Source organism: Macaca thibetana, chromosome 2 (assembly GCF_024542745.1).
Source record: "Macaca thibetana thibetana isolate TM-01 chromosome 2, ASM2454274v1, whole genome shotgun sequence".
NCBI lineage: Eukaryota > Metazoa > Chordata > Mammalia > Primates > Cercopithecidae > Macaca > Macaca thibetana.
In genome coordinates, this window is record NC_065579.1 from 71124011 (window position 1) to 71138894 (window position 14884).

Below are 14884 nucleotides of genomic sequence, written 5' to 3' on the forward strand. Positions count from 1 at the left end.
ACTTGATTGTCTGCAGAAACCTCACTCTGTCATTGATCTCATCTGGGATCTTACTGAGAATTTGTTTAAGTGCTCGTGCCTTTTCGTTTAGGTCTTGGAATTCTGGCTCTGGTCGCTCAATCATATACTCTGAAAAAATAAATACATAATAAAAAACATCCTGCGACTCTGCCAAATTCACTTCTAAGAATTCCCAATGTTGGTCAAAGGCAGGTGGGGGAGGTGAAAGGCCAGATAAATAGGAAAGACAAGGTTGCAAAGTAGAATTCATTAACATTCGACTTAGTCCAGTAATAACAGCAGGGCTCCCTTCAAGTAAAGTATCAGAAAAAGAAAATACAAATATTTTCAATTTGGGATAAAAGGAAATCCCATGAAATCTTAAAAAAAAAAAAAAAAGCAAACAAACAAACAAAAAAACAGATTGAAAAGGCAGGCTTTACATTTCCCAAGGAAACCTTAAATTAAATAATGAGTGTCATAACTAGCGCAAAGGTAATATCTACTTTCCAATTAGAAAGATTAAAAATTTTAAACCCCTATATTGAATATACATTGCTTCATTATATTAAAACCCCAAATAATCTAATAAAATCTTCTACATATTCTTGAAATCTCACTTAAAAACAAAAACATTAGCACAAATCCAACACACGGGCTGGGATCACAGAACAGCAGTTTTGGAAAGGAGGTTCAATCAGACTTTACCAGATTCATTGCAGACTTGGAAGCATTACAAATCTACCAATTCATCAATATATAATGGCCTAATGGGCTGCAAATGCTCAACTCTAAATAATGATAAGGGCTTTTTTATAATCATGGAATCAGTTAAAATACCTGCTTTTTGTTCTCCCTTAATAATTATGGGAAATCGTGTGTCCACGTTTTTCTAAATTAGTGGGAAAACTTCTACTAAAGTAAAACCAATGTCTAAATAATTTGAAGTAAAAAAATAAGAAAAGCATGGTTATATTGTTCCCTTAAATCTGTGCTTAAAAAAAGATGCTGTACTAAAGTTAAAAAAACAAGCAAACAAAAACCTCATTACTTCCAAACTATTGTTTGCTTAAAGTCAACACATTCCAAATAGCTTTACTAAAAGGTTTTTAGTAAAACTGAAACTCATCAAACATAAAGGGGGGAAAAATTAAAGAATGAGGTATAAACAAAGTTCAAGTAATTAAATCTCACAAATATAAAAAGCAAGAAAAACAATTTTTCTATTTTATCTAGATTAGCTTCTACTTCTACTTCTACTATTACCACCACCACCACCACCAGCATCATCATAAGTAAAGGCAGGCGGGGGGTGGGGGGGGAACAGTAGGGAAGTAAGTTCCTTTAGTCAAATAATAATGATTTAGAGGAAGTGCTATTCAACAATTGTATAATTTAAGCAAGGTTCTTCTTTCTGATACCTTCTACATCATCAGCTGCCATACGAAGAAGGGATTCCGTGAAGTTAACTTCTACACTTTTTTTCTCTAAAATTTTCATAATGATGTCTTGTGTGAGACCTGGATTTTCCTTTTCAGCCTATAATAAAGAGAAAACTAGTTTTGAAATACAGATAAGGAATCAACATTTTAAAGCCAAAGTTTAACTGTTTAGAATCTTTTGGGAACGTCTTACACTGATAAGTTTTAAGGGCAGAAATCTTTGTAAAGCAGGTGTCATGATGGCATTCACTAAGGCTTTGTTAGAGCTTGTGCACCCAACTCTTTATTATGACTAAGGTTCCATTTTCCATTTGAATAGAAAGAACTTAGTATTTTCTATACCTTCTTTACACTCTCTTGCAATTGAATTAATAAAGATATATGGATTAGATACGTTTTATTAATCTATCAATTACTATTCTCATTACTTTAAACATCTTGAGAATTTTTTAAGCTTTTTTTTTTTTTGAGACGGAGTCTCGCTCTGTCGCCCAGGCTGCAGTGCAGTGGCCAGATCTCAGCTCACTGCAAGCTCCGCCTCCCAGGTTTACACCATTCTCCCGCCTCAGCCACCCGAGTAGCTGGGACTACAGGCGCCCGCCACCTCGCCCGGCTAATTTTTTGTATTTTTTAGTAGAGATGGGGTTTCACCGTGTTAGCCAGGATGGTCTTGATCTCCTGACCTCGTGGTCCGCCCATCTTGGCCTAATGCACTAATATTGCAATTCAAGGATCAAGCAATAACCCATCTGACTAGCATTTTGCATATTCTTTTCATTTATATTAAGAGAATGCCAGGAAAAATAAAAAAGGATTTACTTCAAAGGTTTTACTGAACCTATATAATAATATCTTAACTATTTTCCCACACAATGATTTTCATTTCCTAGTTTATTTTTGTAGCAAGAATATTTCCCTCACTGGTTTCTAGAACATCATTAAACTTTTACTATCTTTTGAGCTTGTTTCATTGAGTTTGCATTGGTTCTATGTTACTTAGACTTAGACTCCCCAGGACACTAAAATTTTGTAGCCATTTCAAGACTCTGCATAGAGTTCTCAGTTTACCAAAGCCAGAATTAATTTTCAGATTTCAGTTTTTCCCAGTAAATTCTGTAATCACATTTGATGTTTGTTTCCTTTAGGAAGCCTGCCAATTTTAATCATTATGCTGATGAATTTCCTTTTTGCCCTAATATTAAACAACAAAATAGAAACACAATTTACGATCTTAATCAGAAGACAATCTTTTTGTTTCCTTATGTGTCAAGCACACTTAACCTCTGCCTCTTCAATTCCACTGATTATCACTGCAGATACAGTTTTCCTCTCTTCCTACTGCTCTTTCCATTATAACATCTTGCTTCTCATTAGATCTCAAGTATCAAAAACTGAAGGGTCGTGGGATGAAATGAGAAAAGACAGTACAAGCATTTATCTCAATCTCAATCCTGGGATCATTTTAAATGCTGTCAAATACTATTCAGGAAAATCATTTTGATTTTGATAAATGATTAATAACAATAAACTGTGTCTGACTGAACCCTGTTTCTTTTATAGCCTATGATGACTTTTCCTTCCACGTATATTTCAAAAAGAATCTATTTTTTAGCCAGGCATGGTGGGGTGTGGCTGTGGTCCCAGCTACTTGGGAGGTTGAACCCACGAGTTCGTGGCTCCAGCGAGCTATGATCATGCCACTGCACTCCAGCCTGTGATACAAAAATGACCTGGTCTTAAAAAAAAAAAAAAACAAACAAACAAAAACTATGTTTTTTTTTTTAAAAAGGAGTTTCCTTTACAAGATGTCCAAATATGGCTTAAGATGTGTTGTTATAGCATTAATGTGGTGAACTGCCACAAAATTACATCTAATGTAGCATTCGGTAACAATATTTTATCTTATCTAGCAATAAATCTACCTACATAATGAATTACCTTGGGGAGAGGAGGACCATTCTCTATGTGCTTGTAGAACGAAAAAAGAAAAGCATTATTTCTGATTAAGTTATAATGAAGTACTGAAAGGTTTAAATGCTGAAAGTCTGAGAATAAAGTTTTCAATACCAAGTTGCTCTGGAACCCCAAAATGCTAAAGCTAGATCATTACCAAAGTCTCGCAGAGGTCCCTAACTTTCTCAGTTTTCAGCAGCCTTAGTGCCAAAAGATATACCTCACAGTGCTGTTTATTAAATACTTAGCTCCAAACAACTTAATAAGTATAATGTCCTAACTACTTGGCCTTTAAAAAAATAATACACATGAATTGAAAAAAAACTTTTTACTTCGTTCTTAAATAACTACCATCACTTATTACTGGGATGTGTGTGCCTACTGGGCACTTCACAATTTCTCAAACACTGGTCTTAGATCGGACCTTGCCACTCTCATTTCCTCTTGCAGATGTATTTTTTTTCTGGTACTTCTGTTAGATCACAGCACAGGCCAAAAAAACTCCAGCTTCTCAACGATCGAACACCAAGGAAAGCAGGGTAGGACAATCCAATATGCTGAACTGCAAACTATCTCAAGCTAGGAGTCCATACAATGTCAAACAGATGTTGAATACCACCGCACACCTTCAAAATTTTAAAATACTTCGTGGCACCCCTCTGAATTTGCTATGGGCCACCAGGTACCTCAGTACATAGTTTGGAAGGAGTAGTCTTAGTACCTCCTGGCTAAAAACCTGGTTAAGCTAATTCTTATTTTAAAAGCTTGAATTTACCAAATGCCTCTGATTGACAAAATGAGTAAATATGCTCTCATATCAGAGAGACAATCTATGCCTCTAGGTTTTCCCTCAGAATACAATATGAACCCTGTAGGGTGTCTAATCTTTGTAAAGAATCCAGCTGTAAGAAAAAAATAAACCATAGGGCAGTAACATACACTCTTTTGGATCAGTGATTCTCAACCTGGAAGATGGACAACCTATCGGAACCTTTCAGAGAGGATAAGGGGGAGAGGGAATCAAGTAGAATATAGCTGACCCTTGAAGAACTGGTTTTAACTGCTCAGGTCCACTTACATGCAGATACTTTTCAATAAATATACAGGAAAAATTTTTGGAGATCAGCAACAATTTGAAAAAACTTACAAACTGAGTAGCCTATAGTGAAAAAAATAATAAAAACATGTTATGAATGTATAAAACATAGGTATGTACTAGTCTATTTGAGTGTTTACTATCATAAAATAGATACAAATTATTAAAAAGTTAAAACTTATCAAAACTCATATGCAAACCCAGACTATATGGTGTTATTTGCAGTTAAAAGAAATATAAATATACAAAATATTAAATCATAACTGCACAAAATTAACTGTAGTACATATGTATATGTAGTAATTTAGAAGCTACCTCCTGTTGCTATTGCAGTGAGTTCAAGTATTAGTAAGTATATGATTAAAACGCTGTGTGACTCTAATCATCTCCATGTGAACAGTTGATCTCTTCAGCAAACTGCACATCCCAGTACGAAGTAATACCTCCCAGGCCTCACAAATTTTTTTCATCGTGTTTGCTGCAATACTCTAAACATGGAATAATACCATGGGACCCAACAAAGTGCCAGTAGTGATGCTGGAAGTGTGCTCAAGAAACAAAGTCACAACATTACAAGAAGGTGAAATGCATAATACTGAATTGCTTGAATCCAGCCTAAGACTCACTGTAAGAAAAAAAAAAAAAAAAGGAAATTCATGAAACAAAGTCATTGCTGCAGCTTCATCAGCAGGTTCAAAAACCTTGCATGTTTTGTGAAATACCTTTTTGTCTCCTGTTGAAAATGCAGCTTTTATGTGGGTGCAGGATATCTATAAGAAAGGCATACCTATAGACCTTAATATGACTCAAGAAAAAGCAAACTCATTCTATGACAACTTAAAGCAAAAGTAAAGTCTAAAGCTGAAAAATTTAATGCCAGCCAAGGATAGTTTGATAATTTTAGAAAGAGGTTTTGCTTAAAAAATGTCAAGATAACGGGACACACAGATTCTGCTGACCAAGAGGCAGAAAGTAAGTGGCCACACACCAGTAAGAATATCTTTGAGGAAAAAAAATACCTGCCTGAAAAGGTTTTTAATACAGATCAAAGCGCCCCATTCTGAAGGAAAAGACAGCCACAAAGAATATTTATTAGTAAAGCAGAGAAGTGAGCACCAGAATTTAAGGCAGGAAGGGACAGGACAACGCTACTGTTCTGTGCAAATGAAGTTCAGTTTATGATCAGGACTGCCCTTATTTATAATGCTGCTAGACCCTCGAGCCTTGAAGGGAAAAGAAAAACACCAGCTTGCAGTCTTGTGGTCGTACAAGAAGACCTAGACAAAGAGAACTCTTGTTCTAGGCTGGTGCCATCAATGCTTTGTTCCTGAAGTTAGAAAGCATTTTGGCAGTAAGGGATGGTCTTTTAAAGTTCTTCTGATTGTGTATATATATCTATAGGGATACTTATATATCTCTAGATAGATTGATATCAGATATATATTAGAGCTATCATATAGCTATCAGAGATATCTACATATATATGTGTATGCATATGTATATGAATATGTATATTTAATTAGAGACAAGGTCTTTCTATGTTGCCTAGGCTGGTCTTGAACTTCTGGCCTCTAACCTCACACTTTGGCCTACCAAAGTGCTAGGATTACAATGCACGGGCCTCGGCGCCTAACCTTTCTTTTACTATTATTGTTGTTTAAAAAATTTCTTCTGATACTGGACAATGTCCCTTGCCTCGCGGAACCCCACAAGTTCAACACTGAAAGGTGTCAAAGTGGCCTATTTGTCCCAAAACACCACACCTCTAAATCAGCCTCTACATCAGGGGATCAAGAACCTTTAAGGCTCATTATACATGGAACCATAAGGCCTCTATGGAAAGGGCTGTCAACAATCCTTGGTAGAAAGAACATCATGAAAGTCTGGAAGAATTACACCATTGATGCTATCGCTGTTATAGAAAAACCCATCGAGCCTAAAACAATAAATTTCTGCTGGAGAAAACTGTGTCCACACGTTCTCCACGACTCCATAGGGCTTACAACAGGGACATGGAAATCATGAAAGAGATTGTAGATACGGTAAAAATGGTAGAGGATGAAGGGTTTCAAGATACGGATATCAGAGAAATTTAAGAACTAACAGACGATGAGGAAGAAGACAAAGAAGGAGTGCCAGAAAACGAATGGACATTAGACAATCCAGCAGAAAAGTTCTATTTATTCAAGGCTGCTTTATGACATGGACCATTCTATGATATGAGCACTGAAACCAAAGCAAATGTTGGAAGATTGGTACTGCACAGAAACATTTTTAGAGAAATGACATAGCATATAAGTCAGAAATTAAACATATTTCTGTAAAGTTACACTAAGCGTGCCTGTCTCTCTTGCCTCCCCATCCACCTTCTCTACTTCTGCCATCCCTGAACTAGCAAGACCAACCCCTTCTCTTCTTCCTCCTCCTCAGCCTATTCAATGCGAAAATGACAAGGATGCAGACTTTATGATGATCCACTTCGCTTATAAATAATAAACATATTTTCTCTTCCTTACAATTTTCTTAATAACATTTTCTTTTCTGTAGCTTAAGAATACAGTATGTAATATATAGGATACACAAAATATATGTTAACTGTTTTTGCTACCAGTAAGATGTTCTGGTCAACAGTAGGCTTTTAGTAGTTAAGATTTTTGGAAGTCAAAACTTATACTCAAATCTTCAACTCTGCAGAGGGTGGGCACCTCTAACCTCCACGTTGTTCAAAGGTTAACTGTATATATATTAAAATATTCAACAGTATTATCTTGGGGAAAAAAACTATTTTAATCCTCTTTTTCCTCCAAATAACAAAAAGTATGATGAAAATTATTGTTGTTGTGGACCAAAAATTGGAAGTATGAATATAACAGATTTCATGACTGGTGAAGTTTCTTTCATCTTTTTCAAAAGTTGTAATTTAAAAAATACAAACATCTTTACATTTTTAACACATGTCCTCCTTCAATTTCACTTGAAATGTAATAAACTAAATGTGATAATTAAAAACACATCAGTGCAAAACTAGTTAATTTGTTTTCTTCCAAAATAAATAATCTATGCCACGGACAATAAACTTTATCCATGGATCAAACCACATCTATCACGGTCACATAATTGTACTTAAGTGTTAAATCATTAGCTTATATGTTAGGATGTTACAAGAAAAACCCTCATGAAATTTATTATTTTATAAATGTCACTGAAGATACTATCTACTCCTTCGAACAGGGTCTTCTTCTCTCTATTCTTGGTATTAGAAAAGCTGAAATACTGACTTTTGTCTTAGCAAAACTACTGTACAGATTACTTTTCCTTCTTCTTTTGGCCACAAAGATGCTTAAGATAGCATCATGCCCCCCTAATGATCAAATATGCCATTCCAAAGTCAAACTGAAACTCAAAGAAGAAAACAACAACAACTAAAAAAAAAAAAATGATTATGGTGTTGCTTCTTTACCCAATGATTTGGCAGGATGCAATTTAATGAAGCTACTAAATATATATGTACTCACCTTGAATCACAGGGTATAGAATCAAAAAAGCTCTATTGTAACATAGATTATTGTGGTAATATGAGATTCCTAGTGACATGAGCTGTGCTATCAGAAAAGAATGTTATCAATAAACTTGTGTGACATAAAATAAATCAAGCTGAATGGACTTATAGTTTCAATTCCAATTAAAATACAAACGTATTCCACATTTAAACATTAAAATACCTAAAACACAGGTTATTTAAGCTACTGATGGGAAGAAATACGAAAATAAAAATTAAAGTTTTGGGCACCATGATATATATTTGGGATGGAGGACCAGATGAAAGTTTTATATTAAAGAATGCATTCAACATGTATAGTAAGTCTCTAGAGTAGGGCTTTACAACAGAAATGTAATTATCAGCAACAACGATGAGCTACCTATGTAATATTAAGCAGCCACATTTTAAAAAAAGTAAAAAGACACAAGTAAAATTATTTTAATAGTACATCCAAAATATTATCATTTCAACAAGTATTATAAAATACTTATTACTAAGCTAGTTTACTTTCTTTTTCTTACATGAAGTCTTCAAAATCTGTGTGTATTTTAACTTGGAACATATCTTGATCTGACCTAGTCTTATTTTAAATGGTCAAAAGCAACATGTGGCTAGTGATAACCCACTGAACAGCTCAGGTCCAAAGACAAGGAAATAATTTATTTTGAGTGACTTAACTGTATATCCTCAAAGTATATTTAATTCACCATATTTGAAGGTACACATTTTTTAGACTCATGTTCTATAATTAAACAATAGAAAGAATACCTTTTCAAGTTACACTTTTACAAATACAAAATTTTAAATTTTTACTTTATTTTGAGACAGGGTCTTGCTGTGTTACCCAGGCTGGATCACAGTGGCACGATCATGGCTCACTGTAACCTCAAACTCCTGGGTTCTAGCAATCCTCCGGCCTCAGCCTCCTGAGTAGCAAGAACGACAGGCATGCGCCACCATGCCTGGCTAATATTTTTATTTTCTGTAGATAGATACAGGGTCTCGCTATACTGCCCAGGCTGGTCTTGCTCCAGGTCTCAAGTGATCCTCCCACCTCGACCTCTCAAAGTGTTGGGATGACAAGCATGAGTCACCACGCCCAGCCATGTAAGTTTTCAAAAGGTCAAATAATAGAAAAAAAAAAAACCCTCAAAAATATAATCTACAGCTAAGAAGAAAATGCTCTGAAAAAGTCAGTTTCAAAAGCACAAAGTGATGAAAAGATGCATGTTAACGAAGTAACATTTGTTCTAGTTTATCTTCTGGAAGTGTTTTAAGCTTTATGGAATATAGTAAAACAGGCATAAGATGGCTAAAAAGGCTTTCACTAAAAGAAAAATAAACTGGCAACCATCACATGTACTTATATTTACAAAGAACATACACTTTAATAATCATAATAAATTATTTGCACTTCACCTTAATGAAAGCGGCTCTCAGTGTCTGGGCTGCAGACAGATTTACTCGTTCTAGCTGCAATAAAAATTTAAAATTATTAAGAATATCAACTGTCTTGGAAAAAGCACATTTCTGAGATTCCATTCTGTAACAATCACATGAACACATTAAACATTTAATCAACATTCTTGTTAATAATTGCACATCACCATAATTCTTCAATTAGGCTATCAAAATTTTTAATGAAAAAATACATGTCCTTAAGTTTTTATAAAAAACTAAAAGCAACCCATATGCTTTTAATTTTTATATCAAATATGTGAGGTTTATAATTTCAAAAGATTAACATCCTTACTAAACACATTAATTCAATTTTCAGCAAACCACAGGCACAGAATTTCATAATTTCATAAAAATAATTCCATTTGTAAACAGTTAACTGCCAGGCTCAAAAAACCTAGCTTCTGTTAAATTCTGATTTTTTCAATCCTTAAGGATTGAGTTAGTTAACTCAATAAAACTCAATTGTATATATTTTTTACTTGGGACAATATTAAATTGGAAACTAACCTATATAGATTTTTACAAAGTAGAGTATTTCTACACAAACCTTATAAACATGTATCATATTATGCAATAAAGCCTTCCCTTGAGGCAACAAAAGTGTAAGTTTTGCTTCAGAAATCTCCTGTATGGGATCTCTAACACGTTAAGTCAATTTATTTTCTAAACTAGACAGTTACAAATGCCAAGAACCTTATCTCCCTACAAATTATTCACCTTAAGCACAAAGCAAAAGCAACAGAATCTGACAAGGTAATTTATCTGCCAAAAAACAATGAATCATTTAGCTTAACATTTAACATGACTACTAACAAATCCTGTAAAATCTAATATTGCCTCAGTGGATAAAAAAGAAGGCATAAAGAGCCCAGTAAACAAATGTAGAAAGAAACAACTATATAAGTAGTTTATAATTAACAAAGACATGTTTCCAAAAAATGAAAAAAGTTTCCTACTTCCAAGTAATTAATATAATTATATAGTGACTATTACTAAGATTAAAATAACAATATAGCTCATTAGATCTCAAGTTCTTGTTATGCAAGAGAGGCAGGGACAGATATAAAGAAATGAATGTTTCCGTTTTGATAGGAACCCATTTCCTTTGTTAGGTTTACGCCACACTCTGACCTCTTTTAAAAAGGTCTGAGTCAGCTGTGTGCCTTCAAATATCAGTGTTATTAGTTCATTCTGCATAGCGCTGAATGGTATGTGAAAGGATCCAGAGAAGTAAAAGTGCCCAGAAAAGTTCATCAAGAGCTAACAGGATTACCTGAGATAGATATCAGCATCTCTAGATTTCTAGACTCATTTTACTTATGTGAACCTTACAAAAAAGTAAGTCACAGGAAGGCCAGACATATACTAAATCAAAAATGTGTGAGCTGAGAAGCACTTCAACAAAATTCTGCTGGAGTCACTTGGAGATACACTGCAGTCATGCATCACTTAATGATGGGGATGGATAGGTTTTGAGAAACATGTCATTAGGTGATTTCATCATTATGTGGACATCACAGATTGTACTGACATAAACCTATAGGGATAGCCTACCACACACCTAGGCTATATGATGTAGCCTACTGTGTCTAGGCTACAAACCTGATATTTACTGAACTGACTACTATAGGCAACTGTAATAATGTATTTGTGTACGTAAAAATGAAAGAGGTAATGTATTGTGCTACAATGAACAATGGCTTTAACATCACTTGGTGAGAATAATTTTTCTGCTCAATTATAATCTTATGGGACAACCACCATATATGCCATCCATCTACCACTGACTGAAATGCTGTTATGTGCCACGTGACTGCAATATACCCATAGGCCTTACAATAAAGTCAAAAGGCTTTCTTACTCATATGGTATTGATATATCCACGGTGTCCAGGACAGTACCAGGCATATCTATTGTTTGAACTGAATTTAATCTCTCATCCATAAATTTATCTAACTGTTCTTAAATCTATTTATAATTTCAGCCTGTACTAGTTAGGTAGAAAGATATGTTATCTTCTTCTCCATTTTACAAAGGAAGAAACTCAGTTTGACTCTGAATCCTGTATACAAGCCACTAACTCTACCCTGACTCCCCCTGTACTCACTCTTCCAGACTGGAGTCCACCCTGTCATTGAATCTCTTCAACCTGTTTCTTTAAGGACCAACACATTCTTGAATTCCTACCATGTACTTGAGTTCCTACATGTACAACATGAAGCAGCTATATGAAAAGTGGAGTAACTGCTATCAGTTGAAGCAGAAAGAAGTCTTTATAAATATGGGATTTGAACTGATCTTTAAAAAGTATGTTCTTGGCCTCTTAAAATCATCCTCCTGGTGAGTTCTCCCACTTAGAAGTTTCTTCAGAGTTGGTAACACATGGAATGTAATGACTTCATGTAAATTTAGAAAAGAAAAGAATTTCCATTTTGTTCAGTCACTTCAGAGTCTAGCACTTTCTGAGCTTTAGGGATAATGTCTTTGATTAGGATACCTTTAAAGAATAAACACAATAACCTTCTCAGTAACTGATAGTTCATACACTGTATTTTGGGTCCACTGAAGGAGGAATATATGACTGCACCTTGCATTAATGGATACTGGGACAGAGAGAGGCACTACTTGGCCCTCAGTTACACAGTATGTCCATGTAACCAGTAAATAAGAGAATCAGAGTGAGAGAAAAGGTATGTAACACACTTCACCTCTCCTAAAAGAGAAGGAAAAGTGCCTCCTGAAGCACATTTGGAAACAATGCATAGGCTGGGTGAGCCTAACAGGAGGTCTTACCTCAACCCCCATTCTGCCTACTCTGTTTTGTGAGATCCTTCTGTAACTTATTGTTGATAGCCTTTAAGAACACTTACACTTACTATCAACCATAAACCAGGCAAATTTACTCTGGTCCACTTATAAAAATACTTTAAAAGCTTCCACAGAATTCTGATTCCATGCAGAGGACATTTGTTGTTTTGCTCTCTCCAAAAGTATCAGTTTTTTCCACACTTTTCTAGCACCAAGTTTCCTAAAACCATAATTAAAAAAAAAAAAAAAAAAAAAAAAAAAAAAAGAGAGTCATTTAGCCCTTCAGTTACTCAAGTCTTAAAATACTTTCTTTCACACTTTTGTGAAAGCTGTGTGTTTTGCTGCTGTTGTTTGTTTTAAAGGTCAAAATAATTAGGTTAACTGGTTCTGAATTGTGTACAAATCTACTTGCTTCCTCAAAATCAGGCAAGATTTGATTTTTCCATGTTCACGCCCCTCTCCCTACCCACAGTGAACAAAGATTGTTGATCTTATTTCTTAAAAAGAACTAAACTGGGCCAACCTACAAGAATAAAAACTTCAAATACATCTCCTGTGATTCAGATAAAAATGAGGTGAGTCAGGTAAAAGTAAATAAGCATGCTAGAAAGAAGTAATGGAATCAAGAGGTCACTTATTAGTTTCTGAACTATCATAGAGAAAGAAAATGCAATCAGTTGTATTTTGTACATGTGAAGTTCAACACATGCTTCTAAAAGAATCAGTGGGCTGCCAAGCTGTCTGGCAAAAAAGGTAAGCAGAACCAACTATTGTAAAAATATTCCATTAAAACACTGCCTACAAATATACACAACTGTGAAATATATGTGAAAGATTCCTTAACAACAATAACACTATATAACTAGTACTATTTTAAACACTAAGTCAACTTATTTATTTCACAGAGTTGTTGAGATGATGAAGTACACCACTGCTTATCCCCATCTTACAAATAAGGAAACAGATAAGATTAAATACTCTACTAAGAAAAAGAGCAGTAATTCAAACCCAAAATGCTAATTATGATCACTTCCAGACAGTAGGATTGTAGATAAAATCCCTACCTGCATTGTGAAGAATGTTTACAATGCTCAAAGTTTGAGGTCTGGTTTATTTTATCTTAACAGGAAAAAAAAAAAAAAAAGAGGGGAGGCAAAGCAAGATGGCTGAATCAAAGCCTCCACTGATGGTCCACTCTGCAGGAATACCAATTTTACCAACTACACACAAAAAAGCACTGCCAAAGAACCAAAAATCATAGTGAACAATCATAGCACCTGGTTTTAATTTCACATTGCTGACAGAGGCAATAAAGAGGGTGGGAAAGACTATCTTGAATCGCTGATGCCACCCCTCCCCCATCCCACAATAGCAGCTGTGCGGCATAGACAAAGAATATGTGCACTTGGGTGGAGAGAGCACAGCAAATGGGAGACTTTGCATTAAACTCAGTGCTGACCAGTCACGGTGGAGAGCAAAAGTGTGCTGGGTTCAGCTAGCAGCCACCCACAAAAGGGAGCATTTGGATGTGACATGGTCAGAATGGTCAGAGGAGAATCGCCCATCCAAGAGGTTGGAAATTGAGTAAGCCCTGCCACCAAGGGTTAAAGTGCTCTAGAGTCTCAGGTAAACTTGAAAAGGCAGTCTAGAACACAAGGACTACAATTCCTGGGCACATCTTAGTGTTGTGCTTAGAGCCAGTGGACTAGGGCAGCACACAACCAAGTGACCCACCAGATAGGGCGACCAAGGGAGCGAATGTGTCACTCCTCCCCCAGTCCCAGGCAGCAGAGCTCATAGCAGTAAGTGACTCCTTCCTTCTGCTTCAGGATAGGAAGGCAACAAGTAAAGGCAACAGGAGCATGTCTTTTATCTTGTATAACAGCTCATTCACAATAGGATAAGGCAACAGGCAGAGTCCTGAGACCTCATTCCAGGCCCTACCTCCTGGACGACATTTCTAGACATACCCAGGGCCAAAAGGGAGCCCACTGCCCTGAAGGGAAGGATCCAATCCGGGCAGGATTCATTGTCTGCTGACTAAAGAGCACTCGGGCCCTGAATAACCAACAGCGATACCCAGGTAGTACGCTGTAGGCCTTGGTTGAGACTCAGACATACTGATTTCAGGTGAAACCCAGCAAATTCCTGGCTCACTGTGGTGGTTGTGATGAGAGACTCCTGCTTGAGAAAAGCAAAAGGAAACATAAAAGGGATGTTGTCTTATATCTTAGGTACCAGTTTGGATCTTGAGGTCCCCAAGTCCAGGACTAGGCTTTTGGACAACATTTCTAGACCTGTCCTGGCCCAGAGAGGAGCCCATTGCCCTGAAGAGAGAAGCTCAGGCTCGGCAGCAATCACCACAGGCTGACTGAAGAGCCCTTGGGTTTTAAGTGAACATCAACAGTGGCCTAGCAGAACTCCCCATGTGCCAGTGACCACAGAGAGAGGCTTCTCTGCCTGTAGAAAGGAGAGAGAAGAGTGGGAAGGACTTTGTCTTGTGCCTTCAGTGCCAGCTTAGCCACAGTAGGAAAGAACACCAGGTAGATTTCTAAGGTTTTTGACTCTTAATTCCTGGCCCCC

At 36.1% G+C, this 14884-nt stretch overlaps 2 protein-coding genes across 3 annotated transcripts in view; one reads left to right on the forward strand and one right to left on the reverse strand.

The window, feature by feature from the left end:
* Window positions 1-14884, forward strand: part of SERPINI1 (serpin family I member 1) — a 480054-nt gene that overhangs the window by 353014 nt on the left and 112156 nt on the right. The gene's annotated exons all lie outside the window — the stretch shown is intronic.
* PDCD10 (programmed cell death 10) overlaps window positions 1-14884 on the reverse strand; it is a 51575-nt gene that overhangs the window by 11980 nt on the left and 24711 nt on the right. For both annotated transcript variants that reach the window (XM_050780039.1, XM_050780038.1), the window contains 3 exons: window positions 9452-9505; window positions 1422-1539; window positions 3-129 (listed from right to left, as the gene is read on the reverse strand). In XM_050780039.1, the coding sequence (XP_050635996.1) occupies window positions 3-129; window positions 1422-1539; window positions 9452-9505 (299 nt within the window). The remainder of the gene's footprint in view (window positions 1-2; window positions 130-1421; window positions 1540-9451; window positions 9506-14884) is intronic.